The sequence below is a fragment of the Antedon bifida genome, chromosome 7, assembly GCF_963402885.1.
Source record: "Antedon bifida chromosome 7, ecAntBifi1.1, whole genome shotgun sequence".
Lineage (NCBI taxonomy): Eukaryota > Metazoa > Echinodermata > Crinoidea > Comatulida > Antedonidae > Antedon > Antedon bifida.
In genome coordinates this window covers 5,648,608-5,670,826 of record NC_136232.1, presented here as the reverse complement: position 1 = coordinate 5,670,826, position 22,219 = coordinate 5,648,608, and the positions used below count along the sequence as shown (strand labels likewise).

At 33.9% G+C, this 22,219-nt stretch overlaps 1 protein-coding gene across 3 annotated transcripts; it reads left to right on the top strand.

Moving 5' to 3' along the window:
- Positions 1 to 1,102: 1,102 nt before the first annotated feature.
- LOC144847892 (uncharacterized) lies at positions 1,103 to 21,092 on the top strand. Of its 3 annotated transcripts, XR_013613806.1 has the most exons (6): positions 1,103 to 1,296; positions 12,685 to 12,826; positions 15,338 to 16,291; positions 16,773 to 17,542; positions 18,923 to 20,161; positions 20,279 to 21,092. XR_013613806.1 is itself a non-coding variant. In XM_078704459.1 (5 exons), exons 2-5 carry the CDS (start codon positions 12,694 to 12,696, stop codon positions 19,010 to 19,012), a joined length of 1,947 nt encoding a protein of 648 aa, XP_078560585.1. In that variant the 5' UTR covers positions 1,103 to 1,296; positions 12,685 to 12,693; the 3' UTR covers positions 19,013 to 21,092. The 3 variants fall into 3 exon arrangements, 2 of the variants coding, with proteins under 2 accessions (XP_078560585.1, XP_078560586.1); XM_078704459.1 differs by having other exon boundaries at positions 18,923 to 21,092; XM_078704460.1 differs by lacking the exon at positions 20,279 to 21,092 and having other exon boundaries at positions 18,920 to 18,946.
- The last annotated feature ends 1,127 nt before the right edge of the window (positions 21,093 to 22,219 follow it).

Genomic DNA, 22,219 nt, shown 5'->3' with positions numbered 1-22,219 from the left:
AGGACTCTACTCATATAATATGATCTATGCACTGTATAGTTTTCAAGAAAATGTAGGCCTAAACACGAAAAATACAAGAGTTTCATTGTATAATTCATAAAATTTAATCAATTATGTCCCCCAAGGGCCTTGTGATGAGCATATGTACCTTTATCATTATACCATCCATCGCCGTATGTAGGCCTATAGCAATTATAACCCTTCAACAGCACTATTTATTGCACACACAGATAAATGATGGTAGTTTGAATAACCTCATAATACAGCTAAGTGACAATGGCCTCATATCACCAGCGTAAAATAATTAGTTGTATCTAAGGATTAGCGGTAATCTTTAAAATGGCAAATTCACAAATCTCCAATTTCAATTCATTATTGGCATGGCTTTTATCACTGATTTTGGAATTTAACGATGTTTTACGTAGGAAGTTGATGCATTTTAAGTTATTTATTTTTGTATGCCTTTTATGTTGTGTGTTTCATTTGGAAAAAATATCGACAAAACAAAACAGGCTCGAACCACAGCTATTTCTCATACCTGCCGTAAGCGCACATCCTCTTGACCACGTCAAACTGCAGTCGTCTGGTCCATCGAAAATATTGATGATATTATTTCAATATTTGTCCTCTTAACATAAAATGTTGTTACAATGGATATTGGTGATTATCAGTACTACGGGCGATCTAACATTTTATTAGGCCTAATTTATTTATTTCAACAATATTTTACGAGAGTCCAAAATCATCACCTACATTTTTACAGATAAAAAGGGTTTCTCCTGTTATTTCTATTTTTGTTTTATCTAATTATCGAAAATAAAAAACCTGTTGTGATAATTATGATAGTTGGCCTATTAAGAAAAAAGAAAAAAAAAACGATTCTCCAAGTGAGAATCACATAGGAATTAAAACGCGTTACACCTTTCCTGAACATTTCACATAATGCGTTATATACGAACCATGACGCGTTTCTGGAAACACACAACAACGCGTAAATCACCTGCATAAGCAAGGCTGATATTATGCTGATGGTGACCTAAGCGGAAACCTGCAAGATCAGTCAGCGTCTGTTAGAAAAGGTAAATTAGAATCGAGAGATGCATTGTAGACGACGATGCGTTTCTCTCTAACTCCATCTAATTTAGTATAACGGCGGCTATACTCGGGAAATCAACGCAATAGAGAAGGAAATCAACGGAGTATACTGACATTATTCCAATATAAGGATATAATTGTATTTTAATGTGTGAAGGTGCCTTGTTCGTCAGTATTTTTCTATAACTTCATTTTACGACGGTAAGTGGTTTTTGTTATTGTTAAAAACTGTGAAATTTAGACCGAGATAATTTGTTGAGTGGTAGGAAGCTATACAAATTCAAAGACTACTATGCGCAATGCGGTACATTTTCTGCCTGGCGAAAAGCCTAATTGTTATTACTGTATTAGATTTACTAATTATATTTATATTAAAAATTGATTTAGGATGCCGGAATGCATTATACTTTTGTTACATTATAGAAAACAAGTAATTAATGTTTATGATTATCTTTCCCATGCCAAAGATTACATTGAATGAATCTAATCTAAATTCAAGCCTTAAATATTACTAAACTCTGAGATTGGACTGTTTTAAAACCAGCATTTGTACTGTAAAAATAAAGAAGTATAAATTAAATAATTTCATAAAAATAGATGTATAATCATTCTTGTTCCAGATGTGTAAAATGTTATTTTCCTCTCGGCCCATGTTTGTTCATTTCACCCTCATTCTTAAATTAGCTTTTTTATTACATACATTATATGGACGATCTCAAATATGCATGATACTTTTGTTGCGTAAGAAAACAAGTAATTCATGTTTATGATTATCATTCCCATGTCATAAGATATTACATTGAATAAATCTAATCTAAATTCAAGCTTTTAAATAATTATTACTCAACTCTGAGATTGAACTGGTTTAAAACAAACATTATAGGCCTACTGTAGGAATAAAGAAGTAGACTTAATTAATGTCATTAAAATATGCAATACAGAATAATTTTAGATGCGTCAAAATGTTTTTTTATATACTTTCCTCGGCCCATAATAATAGTGTTGTCATTCCCCTCCCCCCATTCTATTTGTTTCATTTTATGGACGATCTAAAATGTTTGTGCTTATAATTATAATAATTAAATGCTTAATTCTTTCATTGCTGTTCTTCTGCGTATAGCAATCCATTTGTAATGCTATGCCATTGTTGTATATTTTACATGAATAGTAATGTGTACCACATCTTTGTTTCTAGTTTATCTGTCGAAATAGGATTTAAATGACATACTATTATTAATTTGTAATGTCATACAGAGGTAATAGTCTCTCGTTTTGGACCGAATATGTGTGACAATCTAATGCTCTGTCTACAGAGTAGTAGTAGTTTGACAAAAAAAAATGTGATGTGCCCAAATATGAGAGTGATATTCCCAAATATGGTAGTGATACCCATATATCGGCACATCACATACAATTTGATAGTATGGAGAGAGCGTAAGAAGTAGGCCCGCGTCATGAATCTAACCTCTATTTCTATCGTTGATTAATATAGATAGCTCTATAGTTTTATAAACTCATTTGTTTTCGTCATCTTGCTTTACTAATGTCTCAGTCATTCTCTTTTTTTCTGAACTGAAGTAAGATTGATTTTCTATTCATAGAAGCTTATTGTTTTCACATCAACTTATTTCTTCTGAACTCTTTTGCTTTAAAATATTTCTAGATATTTGGACTAATCACAATGAATGTTCACATTACAGTACGATATTCCTAAAACACTACCTAACTATGTTGATGTATTTATATTGACTATGTTCTTTTGCTAAAACATCGACTGGAACGAGTGATTTTACAATGATTCAGTTCTCTATCCACGATACTCGATACTAGAACATATTTGAAACACAATGAATGTTCATATTATACGGTATTCCTAAAAAACTAACACTAACTATGTTGATGTATTTATATTTTTTATGTTCTATTGCGAAAATCGACTGAAATGAGTTGATAATTTGACAGTGATTCTGTTCTCTATCCACGGTACTCGATACTAGAGCATCATCGTTATAGTTTTCCCTTTGTATACGCTAATTGTTATGATGTGTTTTGCTTGGCAATGACATAATATGATCAATGATACGTGACATTCTCGCGTATCGATTTTTGTTTCTAATTATTTCTAAAAATCTTGTTTTAAATCATCAGTTCTTTAAAAATTGACCACCTGCATCGACACGGTTTGAATCCTATCATTATTGTTTTAAAAGCATAGTTAATTATTTTTAAATGTCAAATTATTTCATACTTAACAATCTGCATTTAATCAGACAACAAATCTTGGCGCAATTTTCGCAACAATTTCCGATAATGCGCATGCGCAGTGAGAGAAGCCTCGCTGAGAAATTATTATACCGAAGTGTTATTCTCTACATGCAATTTGCTTTCATAATTTTGAGATCTTGACAAAATGTGGAATTAGCCAGTCTGTGTCGGCGGTTCAGGGACGGAAGCATCTCTATTGATGTGCTTCATACACTAATTTGTTATTCTTATTGATTTGATAAAGAGATTATATAAATCGACGATCTCTAATTATGACACGATCTGTTGAAATACACTATGCAACGAACGTCTTTCAACATTAGGTAGATAAGTAGCAATGTAAAATATAATTTAACAAACGTATGTCTTGTATTACAAAATAATGTAACGCGCGCATATTATTAATTCAATGACCACCGGTATACCAAAATTGCACGATTGATGACGTATGGGTTCAATAGCGTATTTATTGAATATCATGTGACCCACAATCATCGAAACAAATGGCTAGAATCTACTCGGGTGTGTTAGGCCTATACTATCTTTTAAAAAAAATAACAAATTAGCAAAAGTATCTTGCTTTTATTAATGTAAAGTTGAGATTTGGCAATACATATTTTTTAAGATTGTCGAAACTCTGAAACAAACGGAAAGGTTTGGTCATCATTCATAACTGAACAATCTTGTCAAATTATTAGAAAAGGGGAAACAATTGACGTCTAGTAAAATAGTTTATGGGTGTTCCCAGGAATAACATGCGCTGCACATAAGTACAGATATTACATAATTTAATTGTAAGAAACTGGTTTTATCAATCCAACAGCATCTAAAATAAAATACAACAAAAAATAAGAACAGATGTGAAATCGTGACTACGATGATTAGGTGATACGAACATTATAATAATTTATGATGTACGGTGTTCTACCGATATACATACCCGAATATAGGAATATTTGAATATTATTATCTCACACTCGTGCTAATTGTATGGTGCTCGAGCAAGGCGATGAGTGCGTAAGTTAATTACCAGTAAAACTAAAGATAAGTAAGTTTGTTATTATTTTCATCAATTACCACGTTGACAGGCGCGGCGTATCCTTTTCCATTTTACGACCGTTGTAAGGACTTGTCGTATATAAAGAAGTAATTAATATAGAGGACATCCTATTATAACCAACATTAATCAATATATTTTGAAAAAACAATTGGAAAGTTTTCTAATTAAACTAAGATTAGCTAGGGATAGAACATAAAAGAAATTAAAAACATTCCCCACAGTGTTACTTCATTAATATTGTGATGATGGCGCTAGTTACTCTTCGTTTTATAATGAATTGATTACGTAATTCCATTTCTGGTACCGTACCGGTGGCAGGCAATGTATGCATGTTATAACAGGCCATCTTATACGAATGAATTAAACTCTTTGTCGTTATATGAAGGGAATCTAACCACAGGATGCTGAATTTCGGAGATCAAGGGGTTTATCTGTGGCTGCGACACGATCAGTTCCACGCCCCTTGACACCCGTGGAGAATGTGTACATAGTACAGTACTGTTGGTATTTTTCGCAGCCAGAATAATATAATACCAAAGGACTGTTACGAGTTCATATGTAATTCTCAGTGTAATTCTTAATCTGAACGGCATAAAATATGTACGTTGTCGGTTATTTAAAAAACAATAATTTGGAATTGAATGTATAAAAGTCAGCACTTTATATATTTCCATTTTTCTGTATAGATATAAATTTGATATTTTAATTGTCAATTGTCACGGCGTACTTAATTTCATATTACATAAAGACGTTAACATTTTATACATGACACATTTATATATTGAATATTCTGTATATTACATTTATAACTCTGAAAATCAATTAGATGTCAGTCAAGCAATTCGTCGCTGGAATACATCGAGGCAGTATCACATGTGTAATGTATTCTCTCTCGACGACGCACGGATGCTTATTACGTTTTTCATAACGTGGAATAATATTATGAAATTGTATAGGATTTAAGAAGTGTGTTGACTGCAGTATCCGTCGCTAATGAATAGAATGAGTGAAGCATAACATCTTGTATTGAGTGAAGTGAAAGCAATACAGGTACAATATATTACTGACGTTTTGCATGGCGGATACGTAATTCACACATTGTAAGGCCAATTCACACAGACGAGCGGTAATAACGGTAAGCGGAAAATTAAACCGCGTAGCTTGTCCCACGTAGAATCTGTATATCCTGAGCGGTAATTTTAACCGCCCGTCCGCTCGGCGTTGTGTGTAAATGGTTAAAATGAATAACATAGATTCTGTATCGTTACCGCTCGTCTGTGTAAATTGGCCCGTGGGCCCATACAAGATAATCATGATAAGAAGAAATGGATGATGAAGTGAAAGATATTAAGAACAAAATAATTAGATGAAAGATACTAATTATGATTTTAATTATTGTAATGATTAATAATATTATAAAGATGATTTCTTGTGTGTTGTCGATAAAGACACTATATATAATATTAAAACATTACGTGTGTGTGTGTGGATGGGTGAGGATGGGTTGGGTTATGGAACTTAGGAGTAGGCCTACAGTATCAAAATCACCAGATTTGTTACACTGTGGAGGTTTTAAACTACATTTTAAAACCGTTGCGGAGAGGTTGGGATCGGGTTGGAGAGGGAAAGGGAGTTGTCGGGTAGCTTCGCTAATATCTATCCTGCTCAACTACATTGCTACGTTGGTTTTGCCTCACTATTCCGTCTGTAACATAAACCTTATCAATCCGTGGGTTCGTTTTGAATTGTTGCGTGTACGGAAAATTGTATTCAATAGAACTCGTTTTAAATCAGTTTAATTAGTTCGAAATATTCGCGTTGCTATTAGCCAGTAATAATTTTACACTAAATGAGGATATTACTCTACATTCTCTGAGTATAATTACAAGTAAACAAACCAGTATTGAATATGGCGTTCTTTGACGCAGGCCTACAAATTTGCGGCTTATCGCTGTGAACGACGCTTTTACTAAACGACATAACAAGAATTCTGTATATACTGTAGTAGTTAAATTAGACATTGTGACGTAATAACTTAATTTTACTTTAATTATGACATTCATACGACAGAATGAGTCTCTATAATATATTATAGTCTAACTAAATTTACAGTAATTTGTCTACATGTCAAACCATAGTAAGCGTCAGAGAGCTAGGATTGCCTTGGTTAGAGTAAGGAAATTAGATTGTCTTGGGCAGAATACAAACCTGCAATTTCAATTCAATTCAACCATATTTATCCACGAAGGCTAGGCCCAGACCCGAAGGCCCAGACCAACACATTGCTGATCTGTGAGTGTGCATACAAAATACAAATAAAGTCATTAAATATTGGCCTGTTTTAAACAAAGCATTACTTTATGTAGGCCTAAGTTCTTGATATTTAAATGAGATGACACGAATGAATGTCAAACCAAGGTAATCTAGCAACAGGATACTGCTACGCATATCAAAGGGTTTATCTGTGGCTGCGACACGATCAGTCCCACGCCCTTAAAGAGACACCACACGCTGCGGAGAATATACAGTAGTACAGTCTGTATTTTTCGCAGCCAGACATAAAGATCAAAAAACTGTTACGAGTTCCTATCCTAGTAAGGTGAACTCAGTGTCATGGTGTTAGATTGCCTTGGTCAAACACCAAGTTTTTTCCACTTATTTGCACCTTTATATAAGGAAATTCGTTTTTGTTTAAATATAAGTCTCCGTCAAGGTATTGGTTCGACCGTGACTTATTTCAATTTTAATTATTGATTGTGTATACATTATTCAATAATATAATATTTTACATTTATGAAATGAATAATGTTTTCAAAATTACCCACCGTCAAGGTCTATTTAACTTACCTTTCTGTGATACTTTTTTTTATTTGTGTATGCTTCATGTTTTTAGGTTAATAAACTTCAATGCCCTGTAAAATGTCCACTTGCATTTGTTAAAATTAAATAAAACAATGTCGCGCACCAGTAATGTCTAGCGCACATCACGTGTGCTCATTACCTAAACGTTACCAACGATACAAAGTGGTAATTATTCTGTTAGTCTTTGTGAACTGGTCAACTACAGGTCAGAACTGGATTAAACCGTAGAGTACGGTATACTAAATGTGAACAAACATATCGTTTATAAAGTCAAATACCTGTTTTGCTTATGTTCAAGAACTGGTAATTAATTGCCTATGCCTTTTAATTACCACCAGTCTACATTTATACTGTTCTAAAATTTCTTTTTGTCAATTAGTGCTTTTTTTTATTTCACGCTAGCATTTGCCATCTATCGGTTTAAGCCTCATTCGCTCCATGGTTCTGGTGGTAGAACGAGTCTTCTCGGAAAAGGACTATAAACCGTAGGTCCAGTGTACACATCTGGCTTATGTGCACTTTAAAGAACCTGGTACATCTTTTGAGACGAGTAGGGGGTTACCCCGGTGTACTAGTATACACACAGCCACTGTCACTTATCAAGAGGGCCCCTTTTTTTTCAGCATACGCTTTTTAGAGTCACCTTTATAAATAAGGTGTAATAAATAAATACAAAATCTATCTCATTTCTTGTGATTTAACACATTTAATTATTTTTTATTTTCGTTTTACTCGTCAGAAACAGAAAACGTAAACAGTACCCAATCATTTACTTATTTCCTACATCATTATGGCTGGACCGTCTAGGGTTTCTCTTCATTTTAAATGTATTCAACAAGTATATTATTAGTATAGTACAAGTTATAATACGCAAGACGTACTTCATACTTTATTAAGGTTTAGTTGAACAATGCAGGTAACGAACTCTCATTACGTATGCGTAATCTCGTGACAAAAACATAGCATCAGCTAGAAAAAACTTGCTAGACTACTATTCCTTATTAATTTATAATGACATTGAGAAAGAAGGCGACGAATGTAATAATGAGTTAGAAAAGTAATTTGATAAAGCCAGACTATGGTTTTCATGGAGATGAATGCATCGAAATGAACCATCTTTGAAATTGGTTTAGCTTGCATTCATACATCACTAATGATGGATGTGAGAGTGTTGGTTGGTTGTGAATATAGGCCGACTTAAGCTTTGTTCTCACTAGAAACGCAACGTAAGTGATTTGGAGGACGTAACGCAACGTAAGTGATTTGACCAAATATTCAAACTGTCGCTTGTCATTGGTCAACTCGCTTGCGTTGCGTCTACGTTCTTGCGTTGCGTCTCTAGTGGGAACCAAGCTTTCGTGGCGATGATAAAGACGCTATACTATAGTATTTACCATATTCACAGTTAGGCAACATCAAACGAATATTAATGGTTCCAAGAGTGAGCTTGATGTAGATTCTAGCGGTTCAGTTTACACACAGCAAATATCATCATAATATATTATTAATTATAATGAACCTTTGCATGCTTCTTGCTGTTGCTATCGCAAGCTATCGAAAATCGCTTTAGCAATGCCTGTACTTATGTATACAGCGCTTAGGTTTCTGATTATTTGACTGTGTTTTCTAAAGCTCTGTCTACACTATCACACTCTGTGAAAAAACGTGATGTGCCCATATTGGCATGATGATGTCATATCACTATCATATTTGGGCATATCACTACCATATTTTGGCACGTCATATTACACTTTTGTTGTCAAACTAGTTTGATAAGTGTAGACAGCTTTAAACCATCTCCATCTCATTTAATGCTTAGAATGGCGCATTAATTGTATTAGACAGATTGTTAACAGGGGAGACAGAATATTTGCATGAATATAATAAGCATAATATCCATCTAAATCTTTTTATGTTTATGGCTCTAATCAATCAGGATTTCCATAGGAAAAAAACTGAATTAGCACTATATGAATAACTTACGTAAAAGTCTGGGATAAATTATCTTTCAAACATACACAATTAAATTATGAATTGTACTTTATAGAAACTACCTTAATTAATTGTCTCATTTAAGCAAATCTTTACTTTAGGCATTTTGATAACTGTGGCAATGCGACACAGAGACATTAAAGATGGCGATAACTACATCGTTATAAAATACACCCGTAAACTTACATGTGTTATACGCACGAATGTAAAATGCAATTGATATAATGTAAAGCAATCTTCTAAGTGATATCATAGATTCACAATCACGACCGTTCTGTTTCCGTGTCTAAATTGGTGAACCCGAGACCTGTTTCTAACGTTAGCCTAGAAGCAATGTTAACGCAACAAATTGATTTCTTATCGATAGTCATTAGTTGCATAGTTTTGACAGAATTAATCATCATTAGGGTGTATAAACACCTGATGGATGCCACTGTATCCGAAGTGATTTAGTGTAAACCTATTTGAATACATTTTATCTAAATCAAAACTCTATTCTTAACAGACAAACGGAATCTTCGTTAATTATGTATTCAATAAGCAAGTGTAGCAAGGATTTACAAGTGGGTGGCTGTTTTTTTTTCGCAAAATGTTCGAGTTTGTGTGGAAAGGCAACTGAAAGAATGATAATTTTGGGCCTAGCTTTAGTAGACTTTGCCTTCTAGCTAAGGTATAATATTTGACAACATTGTTAATTCGTTACTGATCTCTAATTTGAAAAGGGAACTTTATGAAAAAAGGAGTTTTTTTCGAGTTAATTTCCAAGTATTCCACTCTTCTCCGAATTGATACACATTTAGACAGTTTCTACATATTCTCCTTCATCTTCATAAGGCGATAACCACCTGATGTATGTTTTAATTACTGTAATTCGAATATTCAAAATAAAAGAGTTTCACATAAAACTCCTCTTCTGCCACCCTGAATATTTAAGATTGTTCACACTACACAGACGCAACGCAAATGAGTTGACCAATGACAAGCGACAGTCCGAATAATCTGTCGCTTGTGATTGGTCAAATCCCTTACGTTGCGTTACGTCGTTGTGTTGGGCCTCTAATGCTTGGTTCCCACTAGAACGTAACACAAGGACGTAACGCAACGTAAGTGAATTGACCAATCACAAATGATGGATTATTCGAACTGTCGCTTGTCATTGGTTAACACGCTTGCGTTTACGTCCTTGCGTTACGTTCTAGTGGGAACCAAGCTTTATGGGAACCACGCATAACGTTGTGATTACGTTTGGGTTGCGTCTTTAGCGAGAATCAAGCATTATTCAAAAGCCTAATTCAATGTAAATATATGGAGCATTAGTATTCCAGGCTGGTTTTGAAAAGTGACAAAACTTATAAGTGAGTTGAATTCCGAGAGCGGACGTGTTTGCTATTAAGATCTTTATCTGGCTTCCTAATAGTAGTATACTTTACATACATGTGTTACGATATTAATGCTGAGAGGATTGCCTTACATACAACGTTAGGTTAGAATTGGATCAGTGATCCTTAACAACTAATCTGGCTCAACTTCAGATCGCATTGCATTTTATTGACATTTCGCACATTCGGTTGAAATTATGACTTATGACATACATTTATAATTGATGAAAGATATGCTTTCGATCGAAGAATTCAAGAATTGAATCGTTTTACTTGATTTTTCTGTAAGAACATTAATTGGTAGGCCTACATAGTATTTTTAGGAATTTTAGAAAAACAAATTTTTTAGGACTAGTAACATTTAACCCTTCCTTATTCAGAGTGACAGTTTACCAGGTTCCAAAGATTGACTAATGACAAGCGACAGTCCGAATGTGATTGGTAAAATCTTACTGTAGGTCTATGTTTTGATCATTTCAAAATTCATTATTATGTATATTATGTATCAAAATTGTAATCAGCAATTATCACTGAATAATTGTAGGCCCCTATACTATCCGAATAATTAGGCCTAAGGGTGGAGACGGTATCTTACGGGATATCCCGATTTACAAGAAGCCCAAAATATGTAGTGTGTAACTGTTTAGCCTTTTGCGCGTAACATTTTTAAAGAACCGGACACTACAGTATGATATATATACAGGTTATTTTCATACATTACTGTTTATCCGTAGTGCACTTACATAAATTGTCAACGTTTAGCCTTTTGTGCGCAACACTGTTAAAGAACTGGGCACTACAGTATGATACATAATTATACAGGTTATTTTCATACATTACTGTTTTATCCGTAGTGCACTTACATAAATTGTCATTGTTTAGCCTTTTGTGCGCAACACTGTTAAAGAACTGGGCACTACAGTATGATACATATACAGGTTATTTTCATACATTACTGTTTTATCCGTAGTGCACTTACATAAATCGTCAACGTTGTTAAAGCTAAACATTAAGCTAAATACATTGATGTTCAGTAAGCTTTATGCTTTCAACGTGAAGTGGTCGTAAAGAATCGACAAAAAAGGACACGTGTCTTGTTGTGATGCAAATGCTCTGCTGCTGCTCTTGACAAACTCCTCCAACATATCTACTTCTAGATTTACCATCTAGCTTTTTAGTCGCGTGCAACGCTACTCTACAGCTCACTATGTCGATCGGTCGGTCGGTCGGTCGGTAAACACTAACTTGAGCACGCGACTGCAGTTATGTATATGGCCTTGTTTAGATTCATAAAGCTCTGTTTACACTATCAAACTGTATCTAACAAAAAATGGGATGTGCCCATAATAATTTCTGGACGATGACATCATACACTACCATATTTGGGCATATCACTACCATATTCTGGCATATCACAACCGTATTTGGGCCCATCAAACATGATTTTTGTCTAACTTGTTTGATAGTGTAGACAGAGCTTAAGGACGAACGAAAACAGTGGCATGAATAGAAATAATATGTGTTACTAACTACAATAGCTGATTCGCCTATCGTAGCGCGTACTTTAAAATAATTTAAAATAGCGTGTTAAAAAATGTCTTCTGTATATTTTATATCAACAATAATGATTGAGATTTTAATAATAATAATATTAGTACCAAGAGCCACATTTAAACCTGCCTTAACAGCACAGTGGAAAACTTGAATTCCCTCGATTAAGAGCAAAAGCATCATACATTAGGCCTATACAGTTTTGAATGAAGTAAATCATCAACTTCTTATATAATAAACGCGTTGGTTTTAATGCTGCGTAACATTTACGTTATTTGAAAACCATACGCAATGACGCAACACATTATTTTCATTGTAAAAAAAAACATCGTTGAATAACACCTAAAATTGAATTGACTTAATGAGACATAGAGCATAAAGTTACGGATGAGTAATTATTTATCAATTTATAGAATATGTTTTCGTGGCCATCAATGCAGATTAATTAAATTTGGCACTTTTGTGTTTTTATCTTGCCAGGTTTCAACAATGATTCTACATCGTCTGTTGTTCGTTGTCATGGTGAGTGCATTTATGAGGAGCAACCAACGCGTTGTTGGCGCACCTGTCTTAGAGAAGACCTCAGGCGGTGAAATTTTAAAACCAAACACAAACGTACAAGGTAGATATGTCATAACTTCAATTTTAATCTCTCCTAATTACCTTTTTGATTTATTATTATACATCAAAAACTCGCTGTCAAAATCCACATTTTCCGTGAACACTTCTATAAGCTAATATAAAGCTCTGTGTACACTATCAAACTAGTTTGACAAAAAAAGTGTGATGTGCCCAAATATGGTACTGATATGCTCAAATATGGCAGTGATATGACATCATGTCCATAAATGAGCATATCACATTTTTTGTCACATAAAGTTTGATAGTGTAGACAGAGCTAAAGTTAATTGTCCTTTCGTGTTAATTATTATAGGCCTATTTATTGCAATGTTTTAATACTTGCTTTGTTCAGGATACGTCATTTACACATTTGGAATAATGGAGCTGTACTGCCGTTCTTTGAGAAAAGGACTTATCTACAAAAAGCTCTTTTTGAGTAATTGACCAAAACGTGTTTTTCATTACAAAAGTTCATGTAGTATTTTATTTTCAAATGAATATATTTCAAAAGCTTAAAAAATATCTGACATAATTTCCATTTATTATTTTTTTATTTTGGGGGCTCAAATTGCGGATAAATCCTTTTCTCAAATTATTTGTACTTAAAAATGGCGAGAAATATTTCGAAAACACTGCACTTTTGCATTTGTTTTGTGTGATTTTTAGTAAACATTTAGTAACTTTAATTAAAATAAATTATAACTGTAATTTAGATCAGGTAATTTGTAAAAAAATTACAAAATATATGAAAACGGCTTTTCTGGTAAGAGCTTATGCCTCATTATATATTCATCATACTGTTATCTGATTGGTCAATTACTGTAGTTGAGGCCTTTTGTCAAATAATTTCTATAGGTGTTTGTAGATAAGCCCCAATAATGATAATAATAATTATCATAAATTTCATATTTATAGACATATTTTGGGATAACTGGTCAATTTAAGTGATAGAGTATACCCTCAAGAGTCAAATAAGAAAAAAATCTCAATTTCTCAAAAAATGTAGTTAAGCCCTTTTCTCAAAGTACGGCAGTGTAGTGGTTAGATGGTTGCCTCCAATCCCAAGTCTATGGTTCAATCCTGACCTAGTGCCAGGATTGCAACTCATGACTCTTTCTACTCCACTCCCTAAGCCTCAAACGAGACTTGTTATAAGTATGATAACTTATAGTTTATCCATCCTAGGCTAATTGCGAGTTTCTCTATGTATGAAAAAAAAACACAACCTAATATTGGATTGGATTGAAAAGTCACCGACAACAACAAACCATTGGTAGTTAGATATTGCTATTTACGCCAATCTAATTCATTTTCACATAATAAAACAATAGCATGCGGTTTTGAAATTTAATATAGTATCTAAGTAGGTTTATATTGTTATAAACTGTCATCATTAAACTGATTTTGGATTCGGTTCATTGGTTAGCCGAATTCTTAGATGATGCTTATTAGCAATTCGTGCGTAAGAGCGAGCCAACAAATCGCTGTACGTTTTTCGAAAGCAATTATTGACCAACAGATAACACCAATTAAGATTTATGTAATTATCCATCGGTTAATACTAATAGTAGAAGAGGAAGAATTTTATTGAATGGGTGACGTATTTAGGTTGAAAGTAATTACGCCCAACCAAATGTCTACGCATGTGGTTACATGTAAAGGCCAATTCACACAGATGAGCGGTAACGGTAAGCGGAAACCGCGTAACTTGTCCCAGAGTCGTGTATCTATCTTCAGCGGAAACCGCCCGTCTCTATATCTGTATTACCGTTACCACTCGTGAATTGTCCTTAACGTTGGGATACCTTTGGTGCCAATCGGTAGCTATGCGAATAAACGTGTCACTCTCGAATATGCGTCTATAGGGAGCTTATTATTTGTGACGATCTACAAATTGTGCGCACGCAGAAAAATTCAAACGGGAACGTTTTTGAGAATTTAGGGTCCAGGGGACAACCAACGATTGCGATATATTGCTCTATAGGTCGTTGGTCGTCGCAAATTGAAACTCATACAAACACGCTTCGGATGGAACTAAACCAATGAGTTATATATAGCTAAACAAATTTGAATTTATTAATGTACGAAGTCTTGGTGGACATGCATTTTCTTGACGCTTTATTTCTTGTTCGCAATATAATGGCGTCTAATCATCCAGACTTTAAATTACTATTTGTTGTAAGGTGTTATGAGGTCGCGTTGTGAACTACAAAAGATCGATCCGTCTTCTACTTGATCCGTATGTTCCATTATGCATAACGCGACAAACTATAATATAAAGCAAAGTCTAGACTTCCGTTAGACTATTTGCCGCTAAATTAATTCTATAGAATATATAATAATTTGATGATATAATTTGTATATATAATTTTTATCCAACCATTTTTTGTACAAACTTTATACTTGTTTGTCGTACTTAAATATTCATTCAAGATATTAGAAACAAACTTTTCATTTTGTTTTGTTGAAATAATGAAAATATATTTTTGTGTTCTTGATTTTATTTTAATAGATGAAGTAAATTTAATTGCTGGTATATCAACTGAAGGTGAAACAAAAGAAGCAAAAACTAAAGAAACAGAGGCCTCCGGTGACAACACATTTGCAAACTTTAACCCAAATAATACAATTGCATATTCGTCTTCAAACATTCTACCAAATGACCTACCGTATGACATGATCTTCATACCATCGTCTGAACTACCGTCTGACGTAGAAGGTCAAATTTCAGACGTAGAAGGTCAAAGTTCGGACCTATCATCTTTCATTGACACATCAGTAAAGGATCAGGCAGTAGAAGATGAACTAATTAGCTCAGTTAAAATGGCAAGTGAAAGTAACTATGGAGAATATTATAGCTACATCGGAGACTGGAGAGAACTCTCCTGGTTGACGGAATTCAGTGAAGGATCAGAAGACGACAGTTTTAAGAACACAGTTTTTGATAGTGACAGTTCTGACACTATTAAGGATCCTTCATACGACAGACCAACTGAGTTTGAGAGTGGAGAAAGTGAGGAAGATAGCAAAGAGCAGACTAACGATGTTGGCGGTATAGAGGAAGCCATCAACGAAGTGAAAACTCGAAGAAGCAAACGCTCTCTTGAAAGTTTTGAAGAAAGTGATAATGAAGAAGAGGAAGAAGTTGATGGAACTGATACCTCTTCTCTTTCATCTTCTTATTATGACATTAGTTTAACTTCTTCTGAGGTATCTGAACTGTTCAGTAGTGTCTCTGAAGATGTTTCCGATGTAGAAGAAGAGGAGTTTAATGAAGTGGATCCTAAAAGAGCGGATATTGAGAAGGCTCTAGCCAGATATCCTAGACCTGGTGACTTCAATAATGTGGCCGAAGGTTTCAATGACATGCCGTTTTATGAGGGAGATAAAAGAAATAAGAGGGCAGTAGATTTATTTAAGTATTACGCAGTAAACTTTCCAACACTTGAAGGAATGCGAAAAAGAGGTAATTTGTAAGATAATTATGCCATTTCTGCCTTGAAAAACTTAATATTCTTATTATTTTAACGTGAAAATCCTCTATTAATACCGGAATGTTTTTAACTTTTTGGGAAGATACCAAATCTTTTACAATTAGTCGTTGCTTTGATACACTCCTTTTCCTAACTTACATTTGCAAATCCTCTTACCAGAATGTTTAGAACGTCACGGACAATATAACAACTTTTGACAACTTGATAAAATCGGACCTTTAAAGTAATAATGTATTTTTTGCAGAATGCATTGCAATAATTGACAATTTCTTGAATCAAAACAGTCTGCTGTTCCTGAATTAGCGCAAATTAGGAAACTAACGGAGAAGTGTATCAAAATAGAACACGAATTATCTGAAAAAAATGTTATTATTTTTACTAAATGTCAGAAATGTAGGTATACTTTACTTCTTTTAATCATTTAATAACATTATATTTTTTTCTTTATTAAAGGAAACGATGATTTCTTAGTTCCGTTTGACTTAAACCACATTGCGGATGATTTAGTTCCAGCAGCCAGTAAAACCAAACGAAGTCTTCAGGCGCCCCGAGTAGAAAATGATGTATGGGACGCATTAGAAGAATCTATTGACATATCCAGCTATGACCTGCAAGAACCATTTGACTCGGAAAGCGAGCAAAGTGAGGTTTTCAACAATGACGTATATATGCCCGAACTAATTCGGCCTAGTGATTCTAGGGAATTCGGTCGATTTTTACCGCACGTTATCTCCGCTTCCCCAGAATTGGAAAGCCGACGAGGGCACAGATTTGATATGCCAGACTACAACGAAGGGAAATACTTTGCGTATAGAAGCGCTAACCTAAATCCTCTTACGAATGCTGATGATCCAATTGATAACCCGGATGTACCCGATCCATCACAGCTATTAGAGCTGTACAGGCTGGTAGAGAAGTTGAATTCACAAGACCTTATCAACCCTAGGAAGCCACGTATGTATTTGCCAGGTCCACATGCTGGATACCAGGCATATGGAAATGAAATACACAGGGGTATGTTCGGCTCTAAGCGCAGTCCTTTACAAAAGGCCTTGATACGTCCATTGCCAATTCGTCTGGAACAAGTGTATAAGTCGGAACAGAGAAATCCTCAACGTAACGACATCACTTTAAACTCTATAGATGAATATTTAGATTCAGACGCATCCATACTCACATCAAGTACAGAAGATGATATTGACGAAGGAAGCGATATATCTACGGTAATATAGGCTTATAATTTTTAAATAAAAAAATAAATAAAGATATATATAAACACATCAGGCAAAGAACATTAATTCTAAACCGCCCGGTGATATACTGAAATTTGAATTAATTAATTTGAAATGATAAAGATGAGGAAATCTGTGAGAATGAGAAAAAGTCGCCCCAACCGAGACTCGAACTCGGACCGTCTGCTTGATATGCAGTTGTCCTAATCATTAGACCACTGGGGCTTTCATGGTATTGTTCAAACTCGATTGGATAGCGACTCTTTACCATTCTCGGCGTGGTACGGCGGAACAGCACTAGTCCTCAATTGTATATATATATGAAGTGTTGCCCGAAAGCTCTGCTAACTTTTCTGGCTGTTTACTTTATCGTTTTGATTTAGCTTTTCGCTTTTTTGTTGTATCTCCATTGAGATCCAGCCACTGATACCCACAGCATTGTCATTTTTTTCAGTAATTTGCCTTTGGAGATATATATATATATATATACAAATATATATATATACATATATATAAACACAAGAGGCAAAGAACATTAATTCTAAACCGCCCGGTGATATATATATATATATATATACAAAATCTGTTTAGTTATATATATATATATATAACTAAACAGATTTTGTCAAACCAAATTTATTTTCTATCTATATAGTATGTAAATTAGATGAATGTATAACGTTACATTTTGACATGTTTTCCTTTTCAACGCTGATCTCATCTACATAAATGTCAATTTCCATTTGTTTTGGCAAAGTCTGGTAATAGAGTACATATTGAAACAGACAGACTAGTACCAAATAAAGACAAAACTTCCGTTGAGCATCATTATCATCTATTTGCTGATAGTCCTTCCAATAAGTCATTTCAAATATCAACCGAAGTACAAATATACACTATTGCGAACATGATTTCAAATTCAATTAAAGTCTATAACATAAGTGCCATATTACTTTACAATTTTACCTTCAGGATATAACTACGCATTCTCTTGAATTCATAATTGCATTCAGTTCGCAAGGTAATCTAGTTGCAATCCACGAGCATAATTGTATTTCTTGAACACTTTTTAATCAATAAGGTTCAAGCGGATGTTAACAAGGACCAATTACTAAGGTGGAACGTGTTATGAAAAATCTTGTAAAGTATAGAGTATTTGATATACGGTTTCCTTCTTAGTATTTTTATTCCATCCATACTCACATCAAGTACAGAAGATGATAGAAGATAGAAATAGTTTGTGCGCATGCGTAGAACATTGGAACGTGCTTTCTCAATTAATTATTCGAAATTATGTTTGGTGGTAATCTACGCATGTTGTGTCATTTCTTCCAATTTATTTCTGTATTAATTAAGTGTTTTTTTTATTAGAATTTGGCTGACTTGTTGAAAGAGATCAATGAACTAGAGATAATCGAGAAGTTGCTCAAACTTGTAGAAATAACTGAAGAAAGAAAATGATTGGCATCATCTATAAAAAGAGTGACTTTACGTCATTTGTGACGTTTGCGCGTTTGCTGCGTTCCAGTACATCGGCTGACTATACGCAAGAATTGTATTTGGCTGGGATTAATAGGCCTACACTTTATCTCGAGTATATATATATATACATATATATTTTTAATTGACGAATTAATTGTGTACATTACCTATAGTTGCTGTAGTACACCCGATACTACACTGAAACGCAGCATTTGTTGGAGATGATTTCAGTCGTGTTTAAATCTTAAAGCTCTGTCTACACTATCAAAAAATGTGATGTGTCCAGATATGGTAGTGATATGACGTCATCGTGTCCATATATGGGCACATCACATTTTTTGTCACATAACATTTGATAGTGCAGACAGAGCTTTAGACCCTCGATTATAAATTGATATTTCTAAAATGTTTTACATATACTGTTTTTCATGAAAACAAAATCCGTGGTATTTTCCACAAACACTAACAATGCTACTATGTCCATCTAATGATTAGATTTATTGTTACCAATCCCACTAATAAATATGAACTATGAACCATGATAAATATCAACTAACTAATCTATACTATACTTATAGGAATTTTAACAATGAAATTGAAGAAAAAATGTAGGCTTCACAACATATTTTGCTAGAAAGGTACTGTATTTAATAGATTAGCGTTTAATATTGTGCTTGTTTTGTGAGTAGCCTATATTAAATCGGGAAAGAGTGAGAATATAATACCTCCCCTAGTTAATAGTTATAAAATAATCAGAATTTAGGCCTAGCCGTTATTTTTACAGGGGGATACTGGATAAGTGGATTGGTCATGAGTTAGGCATATCATTTGCTATACTGGTGTGTATAGTTTGAAATGTCAGGGTAAAAATGGGATGCGGTCTTTGAAACCTTAACATCCCTTGGTTACGAGCTTGTATAAATGCATCAATACTGAAAACAATACAGTACGGTACAATTCATCACCAGATGCGTTGCATGAATTGAATACTATAGACGTGTCCCATTCGTCAATTACAATTTGGTTAGTCCTTTGATATTATCACGATTGAACCAAACCCACGAAATGACTGGGGTGCATTTATGTTAACCAACCGAGGTAGAAGGAAAGACACCTTTAACGACTTTAGTAAGTAAAAACAGTTTTAAGTTGAGTGTTAGGGCACATAGTTTTAAACTTTGTAAAAAAACTAAACAACCAGAATTATTGTTCGCTAAGGTTGAGTTGGCTTGATTTTTTTTAAAGGGATAATAGAGAAAGTCTTTTCTTTTGTTTACACCGACACGATAGTGAAATAGCCTGTACAAAGGCCTGTTAGCCAGCATAATGAACGACGAATATCTACGGTGAAAAGGTTGTGGGGCGGCGGTGCAATCAGAGATATTTTTGTACTACTTTACTGAAGCAAAGCAATTTATGTAGAATACAATTTTAATTATTACTCGTGAACTATTGTGTTATGTGTTTTAAAAATGTATGGTATAATGTTGACTAATCCTGTAGAAACGTAGACCTACTGTAGAATTATTTAAAATCAATTTGCTTATGCTGGGGCGTTGTTCTTATAACTATTGGTTAAGATGTAGCAATCACTGTACTGTGCAATAGGGTCTACTGCTAGTAGTTAAACCGCTCGTTCAAAATAATATATTTTTATGCTGTAAAAAAAAAAATTAAGAATAGTTAAAGATCCATAATATCGCATATCAAAGGTACAGGTAATTTAATTATATATAAACATTAAACATTAAAATTGAACTAAAATGAAAACCAAACGACTAAGGCCTACACACTTGAAACCGGTAGTGTAGCTACCATATTACCAATTATAGGCCTAAACGAAATATAGATAACCAAGGCCTACAGTTAAAAAGAAATAAATGTGTCTTATGTAAATTCGGGTTTTTTTTTCATTACAGAAGTATACTATATATCTCGTTTTATGTGTTATAGCTTTACCGTGGTTTGCTGTCGTCTACAGTATTTGTTGATTTAAAAAAAAATCTACTAAAAATCGTAATACGTATTTTCAGTGTATAATAAACGGTGATTTATGTTATATTTGTTGTCGTGTTTTTATGTCTGTGTAATTGAACTTTAAATATCATAATGTGACGTATGGCATAGGTATTGACGTCATAGGTCAGACTACTGTAAGTACGCGGATAGCTGAAGTAGTCCGAGGAGTCCTTTTACCGAGTACATTTTCGGCGAACAGAAATAAGTTCCGTCACCGAAGATATGGCTGTTTGTCTACATGGAGTAGTTCTTGGATCAGGTGACGTCGTAAAGTGCTTCTTTAATTACATAATTGTCGTTGGAGCACATCAGTACGCAAAAACACATACATTCTGCAAAAACAGAGAATGCGACATACTATAAGTTCATTCTAAAATTATCAAAAGCAACACAATTTGTTCTTTCTGCCTATTATTAGACCTATACCTGTATTTATAGGCCTACAGTATTGAAAAACAATCAAGCATTATTGAGTATGTGTAACCATGGAGGTAAAAAATAATTATAACTTTTACCTCCATGGTGTATGATTTGATTTGAATTTATTTGGAAAATCATCATAAAAATACATACAAAGTGATAACATAAATTACGGACCTTTCAAATAATACATTTATAAAAGATTTTCCAGGATAGCCCAAAAAGCTTATCAGCTTATTTCCATTGGGATCTTTTAACCCACAATTCAGTTTCATTTTGGAATAGAAACGTTGCCTATTTCAATATTTATTTTAAAGTCATATAAATCAATTATAATCAAGTTAATTGTATGATTATGATTTCTACGCTCGCGTAAATGTTGTGGTGTTACTACACTTACACTTTAGTTTTCATTTTTGTTTAGTTCTAGACCGAGAGGGCAGCAAAGCATGTTTGAAATACAAAACACCAAATATTATGCACTGTTGGAGATTCTAGATTTTAAGGAGATAAAAGCTATTTGCATTTTTAATAATTCAACTATTCAACACTATCAAACTAGTTTGACAAAAACAGTGTGATGTGCCCAAATATGGTAGCGATTATGCCAAAATTTGGTAGTGATAATATGACATCATGTCCATATATGGGCACATTACATTTGTTTTTGTCACATAAAGTTTGATAGTGTGGACAGAGCTTAAAACGATAAGACTAAATAAATGTGAAATGAACTGAAAGACTAGA

Coding starts and splice junctions, on each gene's coding strand:
- LOC144847892 (XM_078704459.1), top strand. CDS start 12,694: ATGATTCTACATCGTCTGTTGTTCGTTGTCATGGTGAGTGCATTTATG. Junction 12,827..15,337: donor ACCAAACACAAACGTACAAG/GTAGATATGTCA, acceptor TTATTTTAATAG/ATGAAGTAAATTTAATTGCT. Junction 17,543..18,922: donor AAGGAAGCGATATATCTACG/GTAATATAGGCT, acceptor TTTTTTTATTAG/AATTTGGCTGACTTGTTGAA.